The sequence below is a fragment of the Homalodisca vitripennis genome, chromosome 1 (genome assembly GCF_021130785.1).
Source record: "Homalodisca vitripennis isolate AUS2020 chromosome 1, UT_GWSS_2.1, whole genome shotgun sequence".
Lineage (NCBI taxonomy): Eukaryota > Metazoa > Arthropoda > Insecta > Hemiptera > Cicadellidae > Homalodisca > Homalodisca vitripennis.
The window spans coordinates 16,852,128-16,867,912 of NC_060207.1; the positions used below are offsets into that span (position 1 = coordinate 16,852,128).

Below are 15,785 nucleotides of genomic sequence, written 5' to 3' on the forward strand. Positions count from 1 at the left end.
GTGTTGAACATAGATACAGAACAAGCAGCCAAATAAGTTTAAAAATCTAACCATTTAATTTTTTTTTTTAAACGTGTTCATAAGCAATTTTTTATAAAGTGTTCTCAGAAACTTAGAAAATATTAAATTTTTTACAAATAAAATATAATTTTATAATCCTGACTCAAAAAAGTAAATATGAAAAAAATTAAAATGGTCTATAAAAGTGCATTTCTTTTAAAATTCGTTTACAAAACTAGTCAGATAATAAAACAAAATAAAATTTAAATACTGAATCAAGCAAACTACCAATCCACCCTTTTTGGTGTAGGTTTTTAACACAATGGTATATATATATAAAACGAACTTTAATTTATTTTAGTGTTTGAAGTAGTTAAAAACACATTTTCTGTACTGAACACCTATTTTAAATATTTATACAGTCCAATAATTATTCACGAGATAAAAGTGGCGTTTTAAAATATAAGATTAGCCTAATTTTTAAATGCTTGATTTAAAAAATATGATCTAGTTAATTTCCAAAGCACCTTATTTTTTGCAGAAAACAACTTTGCTATCGTTAGAATCCTGTATACAACAAAGACAGTGATTGCACAGACGAGAGTTGCTGTTTTCTCTTTTACTGATTTTCTTGGTAAGGTCTCTATAATTGTCAGTAGTAATAATAATTTTATTGTTTTTAAGGCTAAGCTGATTGTGGATAGTGTTGTTGGAAAATTAAAGTGATAATGAGTATCTGGCCCTAACTTTGTTTCGGGCTGCGGTCCCAATCTTTAATTCCGGCTCCGAGCCGTGTTTCAAGTGAGGTTCGAGTGGTCGCTCAATTGTATTCTTTCCTATCTGCCTGATAATTGCATCATTGCCAGGTCTTTCGGCATATTTTGTGATTGTAAAAAGGACTAAACTGAACATTTATTTCTATTTGTACAGTTAAATGCATTATACACACATTACCCTGCGATAAAGATTGTTATGCGAAATTCATCCACTAATGTGTTATAAAACACTCAAAAAGTAAAATTAAGCAATGACTCATTGTTGCCAACCGGACTACTTTTGTACTAGAGATGCTCGACTGTATGTAGTAGACTGCGCTAACATTAACTAACTAGTGTTAGACCCAGAGCCAGTGGTTTGAAAGATTATAAATTTAATAAAACATGATGCCAAAGAGAAAACATCATAATAAATCAGTTAAGCCGAGTATAACCATATTAAATTTATCACATGTAACCAAATTATCCACAAGAATTTCAAAAAGCTATTCTTAAATTTTTCATGAAACGTGTTCTATGATGATGCATGTCAATGTTTGAGCACTATTTAAAGCTATCATCCAGTAGGCGGGTACAATTATTCTTTTGCCTGCAAGATGGATGTAACAAATCTCTTTTTTGTAATATTATCTTTATTCTGTCTTTCTGCAGTATATTTTAAGAATTCAATACGCTATAAACCTTTAATTTTGCAAACATCCTTAGCAAAGCATATTTTACGACACATGGCGTGACGTACTCCTCCTTCCGTGTAATACAATATAAATACACCTACAAGATCACGGACACTATATCTGAACATTTACTATCAAAAACACAATAATTTGACCCACCATGTCAATACGTGCACTTAGTAAACTAAGAATTCATATGGTGTATTAAGTTTCAGATTATCAGAATAAAAAGTAATAGTATTATTATAAAATATTCTATCGTGCAATAATGCTTATTCAATATAAAATATTAACTTATATTTTCAGCTAACATTGGTGGCTTGTTGGGACTCTTCCTGGGATTCGAACTCCTCAGTTTTTCCCAGGCTATTTTCTTTTTTGCGATAAAGTATTTAAAGAAAAGACCAAACAGAAGGAGCAATTCTGATAATTAAAAATTAAAATTACGATATGTGTCTACATGCTAAAATATATGAGAGTGCTGTTGTTTCCTTACGAGTTGAGTTATTCTTTCATCTTCCTATAAAACATGTTTTAGAAAGGTTTACATGTAGTTTTTATATTGGAGTATAAACTGTACATTTCATTTTTAAGTTTGTATATTTTATAGATATAATATATTCAAAATTCTTTAAATGTTATATGTATACATAAGTTTCAGAAATTAACTTGAAAACAAACATACAAAACTTAAGTTTTATAAATATTGACTATAATATATTGGAATTAATAAGAAGAAATAAATGCTATGGTTGATGATATGTCACTAATAGAAGTAATAACCATACAATATTTCAATATCGATAAATCAATCTTTAAATTTTATAAATAATTACATCAACTATGTTTGTTCTATTTTTCTCGGGTATATGTTCTAAGAAACCTTAGTAATTATCGACAGAAGTTTATAAAATTTGTTTACTGCGAGCTAATATATCCTCACTTATCTTATAGAATAGGTAGTCGTATGGGAAAATCTGGCAATGTGTAATATCGAGTAGAATGAGTGTCAACATTTATTTTTCTTGTTTTAGTATCTAAAATTATTAAATTTAAAAATCCTGCTCAATAGAGATAAATTTTTATAGTGCAGAAAAGTTTTAAATTATTTATAAAGTACTTTACATAAAGTATTAAATTCTGCATTAAAACATAAATGGGTTTTCACTTAGTGGTTTTCTTGTTGTAGCGATTTTCTGTACCTTTATGAAACGTTTTCCCGTAAAATTAGCCTATTTTTATTTTTTAATTATGTAAATTGTTATTAGTAACAATATATTTTAATATTCTAATTTTTATAGTAAATAAAATTTCTGATTTCTAAATATGAATCATTACTTCTATAATAGAAATATATAACCTTCATTGGGCTCTTATTACACTAGACCATTGAGTTGCGTGGCTAGCGTCTTACTGTAATTTCGTTAAATAACTGTACACCATTTTATTCATTTCGGATTTTTTGTGATGACACGACAACGCATTTCTCCCAGTGTTGAACTTTAAATTTTGGTAACTTCAGAACACAAGAGAGTTTATATCTTCTTGTTTTTTCTGAAAGTCAGATACACTTTTTACACGCCTAAATAACTTAATGTCGTCGGATTAGGAAAGAAATGTACAGTTCTTTTTAAATATGGTGAATAAAAGAGGACCGAGATTTGATCCCCATGCGTAGTTCATGCATGTATGCTCAGCATTAAGGATATAACTGTGCCATGTAGGCTATGTTAAGGTTTGTGTATGCGTTTGTATTTGTATATTGTATATTATATATGTTTTAAGGACATATTTTAAACTCTATGACTTTGTCAATGCATTGTTGTGTGGGATGGTAATAAAAATATTCTTGATTCTTGACAGTGGAAAGCACTAAGTTAGAAGACGTGTATCTCATATGAAAAGAACTACGAAATCTGTCGGCAAGATACGAAGAAAAGACTAACAAGTTTGTGTGAGAGATGTATATAATTTAACTTGAAAAGCGATGTCAAATGGTAATTTTCCAAAGTCTGTGTAAATCACATAAACTTGTCCTCCTTAATCCCACACAGGTCCGGCGACACAACTGTTCCCACCGCCTGACTTTGTTCATACACAGAGCTAAAGTATTTAGCGTACCTTTATGCTATATGCCCCCCCCCCCAATCAACCTCCTCAGAATCAAGGCACATCTCAGCTATTCTATTTATTTACATTTTTCAATTTTTAATTTTACTCCAAATCAATTTTGAATCTATATTCAATGTATGATTTTTAAAAGATTTTTTTGATATCGAGAACAAAAGAACAAAATTATAGCAAACTATATTTTCTTATATAGTTTGTTATAACTTTATGTATTTCTACATTTATACAAAATTCTTTCTGTTTTTCTAATTAAAATTACATATGTAACGAGGAGGAAATTTCGATTTGCATTTTTGAAATTAGAATTGAAATGTTAAGAACATTAAAAAGTTTACTATACAAAAAAAACCAACAGCATTGCCAACATTTTTAATTCAGTGCAATTCTACACATGATACGCTTTTAAAACTATTATACGTTAAAGTAAAATCTGGTTTTCGAAATTATACAAGTAACTTAGAAAGTTTTCAAACTTATTTAGTTTATCATAGATTTCAGACGCAACATTAAGAAGTGGGTGATATTTATCTCCATTAACTAATCGAAATTCATCCTCATTTATAGTTAAGCTATCAATATCTGGCAATATAAAATCTAGGGTTCTACCATTTACATGTAGTATATGCTTTTATAAGATTTTTTTACAACTTCGTGAAAAATACATTTTTTTGCAAATTACATTATCCAAAGCCAAGTTGTAAGAAACCTCACTTATTGATCAATTATTGAAATCCTCCAATATTATGATGTTCAACACTAAACAATTCCAACTTCGAAAAATACGATCTCAAAGTTAGATGGACAATTAACATGTGAAATGATGTTTTTCGGTAATACTAATTTTAACCAAATAAATGTTTCGCCCTCAGTTTCCAGACAATTTAGTCAGTCGACTTTTATATAAGAAGCAACAATTACTTGCCCGGGTATTAGCATTACAGCATTGGAAAAGTAATAGGTTTATTAAAACGCAAAAATACAGTGCATAGATCATATACGAAATTGAATACCTGTGTATCTTTCATTAATTATTTTTTATACGATGACCATCATTGCTACAGAACACAAATGTGTCGCCATATCGGGTCTAAACTCGTCCAAGTTTCGGATTAAGAAATGACTGAACGACGCCATGTGAGTAGTCAATCCATGACACCTAATCTATTTATCATTATAGTCATAATTAATCACTCTTAAAATATTAATCCATAGACTATTGATAAAATAATGAACTACAAATTAATTTTATCATACGAGGCACGTCCAGAAAGTAAGTGTACTGGTACTCTTACAGCTGTAGGGAATACTTTTGCAACATTTTGGCAACACTGCCGCGTAGCCTGAATCCCCCCCTTCAAAATGAGACCAATCCGAGGTTAGTGTGTACTGTGTTGAAAACTCATGACGCAGTAACATCTCTCGCGAAAAATGTCGATCGTATCTTCCGCCAAGTGCGAAATCTGCGCCGTCATTCGCTACCTCGTTGTGAAGGGACAAGCTCCGGTTGAAATTTGAGGTAAAAACTGTTTAGACTGCCTCTTAGTTTCAGGCAAGTATTGGACAACCCAAGTTTCGTCTCCAGTGACAATAGAGTAGGAAAATGGTCGTTTTCGAGTTCGTAGCGTTCCGTAAACTCTTTGGAGCTCATTCAACTTGTGCTGTTCTGTCACCTGTTTTGGGACCCACCTCGCAGACATTTTCCGATATCCGAGAGTTTCTGTGATTGTTTCGTGTATCACGGATCTATAGATTTGCGAAAACATCGCAAAAAGTTCATCTAACGTCAATCTGCGATCGTCACGGACCGTATTCTCGATTTTTTCCACAAGTTCGTCAGTCACAATTGAAGGCCTTCTGCTCCTATGATCGTCATGCACGGAAGTACGGCCAGTTTTAAACTCGTGACACCACTTGTACACGCTCGTACGATTCTTAGCTCCATTACCGTAAAAAGTTTTCACCTCGTTATAAATTTCAACCTGAGCTTTTTTCGCACTTGGCGGGAGATACGATCGACATTTTTCGCGAGAGATGCTACTGCGTCAAGAGTTTTCAACACATTAACCTCGGATTGGTCTCGTTTTGCAGGGGAAGAGTCAAGCTACGCGGTAATGTTGCCAACATGTCGAAAAAGTATTCCCTACAGCTGTGAGAGTACGAGTACACTTACTTTCTGGACGTGCCTCGTATAACGAAAATTTAATCTATGGCTGTGAATGTTCATCTTCTATAGAGAACTATATATAGATTGCATGAGATCGTTCCCAAGCCAATGAAAAGCAGAGAAAAGAAGCACCATTGGCCAGTTTGACATTGTTTCAAAATTTAACCAAAATAGTTTATGACAGACTTGAAACAAAATAAATATGTTTAGGCTATATATTCATGATTAAATCATTTAAGTTCAAAGCTTTAAGTGTTATATGGACAAAGGTTAAAAGTAACCGCAAAGAGGAACTTCGAGGTTTTATGGATAAAACTCAAAGTCTACTTTTAGCGCAAAAAAGTTTATATTTGTTTTGATTGTAAATTTAAGGTTAAAAGAATGAGAGTAATGTTTTTTACATTATAGCTTAGTATTGTATTCATTGTCACTGATAAACTCTTTTTATTGAATTTTTGTATCTAATTATTCAACCAAAATTAGTTGCTTCATAAGCTGCTTCTAAAATGACAAAATTATTGCAGTGGTTACTTGGTGGACTTTTGTGTCTGGCTGTGTGGTTATCATTACTTACAAATATATTTGAATCCGAATTCATACAAAATTGGATGCATATCATTCTCATCTTACCAGTCATTGTAGTTGGAGTGTTCGGGGTAATTATATATGATTTTGTTTATTTTGTTTTGTAATGTTTTAAAGTAGTATTGTATCCAGAAGTAGTATTGTATGTAAGTATTAATCATAATTATCGAATCATGATATTCATGACCATCTAATAATACAGAAAACAATATGTTGGACCAAATAACATAATAGATATTTCAAAGAAGGCTATAGAAGTAGAGTACGATAAGAGGACCCGGTTTTTTACATCGCTTATTACAATTATCGATACTTCATATATCGAATAACAGAACTATCAATCGATATTAACTTATCTAAAATACTAAATTTAAGTCACATGGTTCTGCTGACTTTTCATCTTAAAAATTAATATATTAACAATAAATAAAAAAAACCTATCTATGCTATCAATATTTATAAAATTTTAAAAACAATACAATAACATTTGGGTAGGGTACGGTTTTTATATCGAAGAATGTAATCATCGATACCTAATATTCGCATCTCAAATCCTAGACTAACAATCAATATAAAAATACATAACAATCATATGTTTTAAATTAAAATATAAATTTAATATTTACAGTGATCAAATTATTATAACCAAAATTAGGAAAACTGAAGACCACCATATTTGCTCCTCTCACAGTTACAATTGTTTCCCTCAAATTTCGCATAAAGGGTTTTTCGGAACGAGTCCAACATGAAGCCACGAAGAACATTGACTGCCATTTTTAATAATCAAAATTACTTATGTAAAACTGTAATATTACCCTATGCGTATTATTTTTAGTGTTTCCAGCTGTTGATATAGATTATTATAGTTAATAGTTCAAAAAATTAATCAGTATCGACTGGTTATATCGATGGTTATGATTAAATAATATCGTTTGCCAGTTTCGATATAAAAAACCGAGTCCGCTTATCGTACCCTACCCTAACATTTACTTACCTAACTAATTTCAAGGATAAACGTGTGAGCAGAATCCTTGTTAACACTTTGTACCCTGAGCCCGAGTATAGGTCGGGCCGCATCGGCAGCGCCTGCTACCGGCACCCGAGTATATTGGATTCGAACATTTTGATTATGTTCATTGGTTGTCTAAGTTCGTATTTGTTGGTTTTGAGATCCCTGGGTCACGTTTTAGTAATGAAATAGTATATTTTTCGTCGTACTACGAGCGAGTCTAGACAGCTGATCGTAGGTGCCGCGGCTGATCGTCGATACTGTCAGTTTGCTTTGTAGTGTTTCACGTTGTGTGTTGTTCATTTTCAGTAAGAGTTTTTAGACGATCACGATCCATATTTGCACAATAATTGATATTATGTTTGAAATTTTGATTATACCCCAAATTGTACATCAATTTTGGGGACTAAAGGTAATTGGGGTTTCTGGAAGGGAGGTATTAGGCAAAGCTAAGGAGTATTAGGTATTGGTAGGTGGGATAATCGGGTTACCAATGTTCATGTTAGAAAAGTACAATGAATTTTAGAGGTCAGAGTAGGGCTACCAATTGTAGATAATTTAAGAATTGTTTGGTACTTTTTCCTTTTTTTGTCATTTTTGCAGTTTCTGCGTTTATGGTGAAGTTTGAATGTTGTTTTTCCTCTGTGCTCTCAGTCTTGTTTCTCAATAGGCAACTTATTTCCGCATCTCAATATTATTAAAATTAATATTTTGTGTTTCAGCAGATTTTGTATATGTATTTGAGCTAGTAACCTTCTAGAACAATAGATTTATCCTTACAAGTCAACAAATGTTTTACCTACGGACAATATATGCTGTGGATGCTCTATCAAGTTTTTTATTACATTTTTATTTTGATATGGAGTATTACATTTCTTTTCTAATTGTGTCACAAAAGAGGTGGCCATTGTATTTTAGCTGAGGATACATTGTTGTTTCAGACGGGTTTAACATGGTTAAGTGAGTTTTTAGTATACAGGGTGTACATAAAGTCCTGCACGGGTATAATATTTTCTGAACGATAACAGATAAATAAACAAGATTTGGTACATCAATACTACACCTAAAAATCTACTTTTTGAAGGAACTATCAGTTTTCTGTAATATCATGGGGACGTCCCGCAAGGAGTCAGAAGGAAATCTTAAATAGGAGCATAGGTCAACATGGACATCATTTTAAAGGGCTTATCTAGCAGAGTGTAATGCCGCAAACCGCACTCAAAAAGATTGATCCAGTACAAAATGGCGGCTGTTCAAAGATTTTACTTGGTTACATTTTATTAGTAGCCATAACCCCAGTAAAGCAAAACTGCAACCAAACGAATACTGCAGCTAACTACTACATTATGCTTGTCAGTTGTACAGAAGTGAATTATGACATTAGTTATCCTCAAGGGTTACAAATTTGGTCGTAATATATTGATAACAGGGAAAACCTGATAACAGTAACAATTAGAAATCTCAGCGACCTATGACGATCGGAAACACTTCCTGTTTTCATAAAGTGTTGAACAGTTCTCCCTACAGTTGTTCTAGAAATTGGCTGCCTCTCGTGAAAGTAGTCATTAAATAAATGGCATGCTTCCTCGTGTGATCGTCTGTTATTTCCCCAACCAACCATCATAAGAAGTGTTATACGTTCACGTTCGTCAAGCGACATAGTGTAGTTGAAGAACTACAAGCAATACGACAAACTCTTTTGTACTAAAGCGCACTGACAATAGCCTACTATGAATAGACTGGCTAATAGGAAAGTCCTAACTGCGACCCAAAGATAAGAGATTTCTAATTGTTACTGTTATCAGGTTTTCCCCGTTATCAATATATTAGGACCAAATTTGTAACCCTTGAGGATAACTAATGTCATAATTCACTTCTGTACAACTGACAAGCATAATGTAGTAATTAGCTGCAGTATTCGTTTGGTTGCAGTTTTGCTTTACTGGGGTTATGGCTACTAATAAAATGTAACCAAGTAAAATCTTTGAACAGCCGCCATTTTGTACTGGATCAATCTTTTTGAGTGCGGTTTGCGGCATTACACTCTGCTAGATAAGCCCTTTAAAATGATGTCCATATTGACCTGTGCTCCTATTTAAGATTTCCTTCTGACTCCTTGCGGGACGTCCCCATGATATTACAGAAAACTGATAGTTCCTTCAAAAAGTAGATTTTTAGGTGTAGTATTGATGTACCAAATCTTGTTTATTTATCTGTTATCGTTCAGAAAATATTATACCCGTGCAGGACTTTATGTACACCCTGTATAGTGAACATTAGTGATTAGCCTTTTACAAATTCATATTTTACTGATTTGTACTATCTCGAGGGATGTTTTTTGTTTGTCACCATTAACACAGGCCAGCACCACAGGTGTTGCCTGTGCCTTTGGCTGGAAGCATTACTTTTTTAGCCCGTTCAACTACTAGTGCCTTTATGAGATTCAATGTTTCCAAAATTTAATTTTTATCTGTTGTTTTTTAGTTTAATTTTTAAGCATTTTCTTTTTGATGAAACAACAAAATTATGAAGTGGCCAAAGTAAACAATTACCGACTAGAGTAGTCCGCACAAAAATAGACTATTGGTGGCTGATGCATCTGAATTACCTCTACACCCTGCACTCATCGTTAGTGCCAGTTTATACATAGGCTACATAGAAAATTACTCAACATCTGTTGTAATAAACAATCACCACAGTTGTTACTGTGAACATATTTTATCTGTGTGTGTGTGTATAAAATATACATTATATACTTCATTTCGTTTATCACTTTTGCAAAGAATGTGTAACTCAAGACAGAATATGGCTATAGTCATGTCATACCAGGAACTGTTTGGTGGTCATCAGTATTACGACAACACTACCTCAAAAATTTCTGGAAGGAAAAATCCATTTTGGGTACAGTGGTAAGCACTCTGGTAGGGCAGTCAGCTCTTGAGTAGGGCATTAAGTCCTCAGGTAGAGTGGTTAACTCTAGGGTTGAGCGGTGGGCTCTCAGGTAGGGCGATAGACCCTGGGTAGGTATAACAGCCAGGTAGTTATTGTTAGCTCATAAACAAATAACATTTTTTACTGTTATTCTATTGGTGTAAAATTGTCAATAGGTTCCATCAAGGAATTTCCCCTCACTACCCCCACCATACTTCATAGCCAGTTCCCAGCTCAACTCAAAATTCTCTAGGAACCTTATCATCCTAGCTACTATTGTAATTGCTATTCCATTTATTCTGTAATTTATAACCTTCAAAACTGTCTGCTAATTTTGTAGTTATTTACAACAGCTGGTATTTGTTCCTCCAAGTAAAAAAATCTGTCACACTGCCACACCTCTCTCAACTATTAACATCTGATTGAACATTTTGGATGATTTATTTTAGCTTGAAATGACATGATCAAAAGTTTTACATTATAGTTTTTGATTGTCCGTGTAAAAACTAATAAAACAAAAACGGAATAACTCAAGTCGTTGTACATTATTTTTATATCTGAATAATCAATTTGATTGTTCTTGTACAGTTACTAATTGTCTGTGGGTACGTTATTTGATTCCTACCCTTAGGAGTAAGCCAGACCATATTTAATAATAAGTGTTAGGCTATGGGAGTCCAGCAACAACCTGGTCAAATATGGTTCATCCGGAAAGCTACCGTGACATCTTACATTTAAAATATCACTATCAAACATTCTGGAATGTACTATGTAATATTTTGTACCGATCGGCCAGGAACTAATTGCAGGGAAGAACTGTTGGGACGGCTGGAACTGTCTAGCGGCACTAATTCCAAGTCCACGATGTTCTATTTGGAATGATTCCAGGAAAAGTTTGGCACACCTTTAAATTCACTTATATCTTGATTAGATAACAAATGTTCAATGGAAACTTCATAGCAACTTGAAAACTTTGTGCACCTTTTTCCTTCCATGTTTGAATCATAAAAGTTTTGATTAAGGAATGTTTAAAGATTGTTTCTATGTGCTTCTGCATGACAAAGGCTGCAGCTATATTATAAATTCAGGAAATATTGCAATTAATAATAATGCATTGTGGGAAGAACATGCAACATAGAATTAAAATAGATTCATTATTCTGCGCAGGTGTATCATTTGCCAGTACATTTGGTTTACAATAATATATTTTGCGTTTCAGATCTATGCCGCTTTTGTTGTGCTATGGCGGGTGTACACATTCAATGACTGTGAAGATGCAGCAAAAGAATTGCAACAGGTAACAGCATAGTTTTATAATCCCATCATTAAAAATGCGTTAGAATGTTCACTGAACATCAGACAACAGATGTCAGAGATGTGCTCTATTAGTTGTTCTTGGAAACCTGTTTATCAAACTGGTTGTTTCAACAATCAAACACAATTTTGGGAATTTTACATTGTGGGAAGGATGGCAACACAACTCTTAAGATCTGCGCATATGCTCTGTTCCTGTATCGGATAGCATGTTATATGTTATATCTGAATATTGTTTTCAGCGACTGACTTTAATTAGGACTCAATTAATATTTTTAAAATTATGATTGTTCTATTTTCTCTGAATTTGGCAAATTCCATTTTATGTTGTCTTGTAATTATTTATTTGAAAATAAGATATTTTAGAAGTCTTTAATAAACCACTTTTAATATTTGTACTTCTTATAATAACTTTAGAAATCTTAATTCATATAGAACTTTTAGCAAATAATCTTAAGTTTTTTTATTCAAACCTAATTGCATGCTAAGGAAAGTACAGGAATTTATTTTCAGCGCCCTTAACTAATACAATTTTTTATTTACCCTCCAGTAGAGATGCTTAAAGTAGTCTTAGATATATTACTAAGGATTGCCTAGAGCTATATTGTCTATACAGGGCTTTTCTGTTATTTCACTCGTAATTCACCTCATTTGCCCACGCCATAATGTTTGGTGCCATAGAATAAAAAATTGTTACATTTTGGCTTATTATAAAGGAGCTACTAGTGTAGTTTGAATTATGTGTTTTGTAACATTGGAAAGGTTTTTTGGGCATGAGCTCAAAATAAGATTCTACGATGTTAACTTTTAAGAATTTTTTTTATCAAAGTTACAAAAAGATTTCTGGTACATCAGAATGGAAGTAAATATTTCTAAATCAAGAGTGTCTCCATTGTTTATGTACACTTACCTGCAATGCCACTTGTACTGAAAAAATGCTTGATAGCATCAAATGTTTAATATCGGTGCATTGGATCAGAGACAAAGGTACGATTTGGGGCCTAGTAAAAATGTAGGTAGTTCACCATGCCATATGGTCAAAAAGAGACTCAAAGTGAATTTTTGAAATAAAAGAAAGTGGAGTAGTTTAATTTTGCTTGACTTTGTGTCATTGTATTGCAAATACCAATAGTAGTAAGTGATAACAATCTAAATTAAACACAACAGATATAATCTTACTATATACTGTACTTCTTATTTTCTGCATTAATGTAACTCTACTTTGTTTCAGCAAATACTGGAGGCTAAAGATGACCTGAGAAAAAAAGGTTTTGTATTTGAAACAACTGATAAAAAAAGTGATTAAATGCTCATTATCAAATGTACTTATTTGTTAAATATAATTATATTGTAAATAAACACCTTATTGAAAGATATCGCAGCCAATTTATTTTGTATACTGATCGTCACTGATTAATTTTATATTAACACTTTTATGACAACAGCTTATTTATTGCCTTTTTTAATTGCCACCAAAGTTTTCAATAATGACAGCAAGAAACCATAATACTTTTTACTTCAAATGTCTAAGTAGAACATGAAATTTATGAAGGGTTTGCAATTCTGAACAAAAAAAATTATCTGTTTTTTTCATGTACCTCAAGGGGCACCTAAAAAATTAATTTAGGTACCTTAAAAATTAAGCAATTGTGTGTTCAACAGAGTACACAATAGTCTAAGGTATTTATTTAAGTGCGGGATCACATTTAACAAAACCACCAAGACAGGCAAAATAAAAATGCAATATGGAAATATATAGCAACGTGTGTACCCCATCGGTGCTTTGCTCGCTTTACGAAAGGCCGTTGGGGTACATGTCGCCGTCAATGTGTTAATTCCCCGAACCTTTAACCCTCAAACTGCCAGCTGAAATTTCCACAAATGGATTTTACCATTATTAGATGTAGTTTCCAGATATAAGAATGCAATCATAAAAAAAACTGCGTTGAATATTATATTTTTTAGTTCTTTTACAAAATAAATGTTTTGTGACCAATATACCTACCCAAAAAATCCATGGCATTGAAAATTTTAAAAATAGCAGTTTTTCTTCAAATCTAATGCTGAATCAACAAATATATAACTTACATGGTTTATTTTGTAAAACAAGCCAAACAAACTGCAGTGACAAAAAACCCTTAGAAACAGTGAACATATTTACCTGAGTTAATTGAGTGAATACAAGAGATAGTAAGTTAATTCATTTGCTGCATTCACAGCTTGGACAGCAATGTGCCTCCCACCAAAACTGAGGGGGACTGTTGGGCCAGTGTTCTACCTGTCATATGCTACAATATTGCAGTGGCTTTTCAAACTTGTTCTATATGAAGTATACTTACTTTCTTCTCAATTCGGCCCGCAGTCAGTGAAAGAAATGACTTTAGATGCTGCCTCAACACAAACTGCCAACCACTTTTATACATACATTTCTGAAGAGGCCAAATGTGGTTGTCTTATTTTGCGGGGCCTTGTGTATCGATGTAACATATTTACCATCCCACTTCCCAGCCAATGTGTATTATATTGATACACAGAACTTAGCATTTTTCCTTGCCTTGAATGTCAAAATATTACATTTACATAAAAAAACACTAAATTTGCATTACCAGTGTCACTATGCCTGTTAAAAGATGAAAAAATTGGTTTGCATAAAAATGCAATTACCTAGCAACACTGCATCATATATTTGTTTTCCTACTTGACAACTATTATTCGTTGTGGTTTTGAGTCCGTTTTGGAAGTAAATAGAGAAAAAATGTCATTTTAACATTTGCTTATCAATCAATATATTATATATATATATATATATATAGAGAGAGAGAGAGAGAGAGAGAATATCTTTATTTCAAAATCCTAAAGATTAGAAATGGTGTCACTTACAGTTACAAAACATACAGATACAAAACAAATAAACAAACATAACAACAAAATTAAAAAACATTTGTAAACAGCAACAACAATATTGTCAATAAGTAAATAAATTACCAATATATTAATAACTTTTAATAATCTAAGGGAAAATGTCTGTCCAATTTAAAAATTCGTTTATGTTGTAAAAAGGCCTGGTTAACAGCCACTGACACAGTTTCTTCTTCATCACTTTTATTGATTCTTCTTTCTTTACTTCATCAGGAAGACTGTTGAAGAATCTCCCCCCCCCCCATATGATGGTTTTTTTTCTCAAAATATGTCCTGTGGTGACTGCGTAAAGTAAAGTTGTTGCGATGCCTTGTGTTATAGTGATGAAGGTCCCTGTTCCGTTGCATCTTCCTTCCAACTGCGTTAAGAACTGCTTCTTGTATGTATTTATATTTGTATGTATATATATTTATAGACCTGATTCATCAAATTAAGTTATTTTACTTGAATAAAACATTGCTTTCCCCCAAATTCGAGCAATGGCTTGCAATATTTCTTAATGTCCCAGGCCATATGCATATATTTGATACACAGTGCATAATACACTTATTTATGGATTTTGTTTTCTAATAAAATAAAAGTTTTCTTTTGTATTATGCATAAAAACCATCATGGCCTAGAGTGCTACTTTACCACAGTTTTTCATAGCCTGAAGAAAATTCAATATGTATCAAACTTATACACATGGTGGTTAATGTGATTACACAAAATGGCAACTTGTATAAAAAGAAACAGAAACACCTCCCAACCTTAAAATACAATGCATTACTATATCTAATAATCACTACACATCAAAACGTAAACTTCTGCTTGCACAACAAATTTTGTACATTTTCTACAAAAGTTCACCAGCTCCACAATTGTATATCCCTCATTTATAAGCCAGAAAAATATAAAAGTATGATTTTCAACTTTAAATTTAGGAATTATTCCTTCCCAAGAAAGAAGAATCTGCTCAAGCACTTCCAAGCACACGCCTACAAAACTTGAATTCTGGGCTGTCAGCAACAGGTCGAAGATGAAAACATGCAAGAGTGTATACCAGATATGGAAAAGGTACAAACAAGATACATTTGTATTGCATTTTGTGGGAAAGCTTTAATCTTCCACTGAACATTGTAAACTGCTAGGAGGAGGCTGTGAATAGTTTTTGTGTGTTGGTAAAATACATAAATGTACACACAAGACGGTCCCTTACAGTGTCCTTTGTAAATAAATGAGTGTTTTTTTTCATAGTACAATCATTCAAATAATATTTCTCCGTTTTCTTTTGTGTTAAATAA

The 15,785-nt window shown here is 32.6% G+C and overlaps 1 protein-coding gene across 1 annotated transcript; it reads left to right on the forward strand.

The window, feature by feature from the left end:
* The first annotated feature begins 6,061 nt into the window (after positions 1-6,061).
* Positions 6,062-12,959, forward strand: LOC124357710 (dolichol-phosphate mannosyltransferase subunit 3). The gene is made up of 3 exons (XM_046809722.1): positions 6,062-6,400; positions 11,489-11,566; positions 12,815-12,959. Exons 1-3 carry the CDS (start codon positions 6,251-6,253, stop codon positions 12,887-12,889), a joined length of 303 nt encoding a protein of 100 aa, XP_046665678.1. The 5' UTR covers positions 6,062-6,250; the 3' UTR covers positions 12,890-12,959.
* Positions 12,960-15,785: the final 2,826 nt, after the last annotated feature.

Bases quoted from the DNA above. Each gene is read 5' to 3' on its own strand.
- LOC124357710 (XM_046809722.1), top strand. From the start codon at position 6,251: ATGACAAAATTATTGCAGTGGTTACTTGGTGGACTTTTGTGTCTGGCT. The intron at 6,401-11,488 runs GTAATTATATAT...TTTGCGTTTCAG, and splicing joins TTGTAGTTGGAGTGTTCGGG to ATCTATGCCGCTTTTGTTGT. The intron at 11,567-12,814 runs GTAACAGCATAG...ACTTTGTTTCAG, and splicing joins CAGCAAAAGAATTGCAACAG to CAAATACTGGAGGCTAAAGA.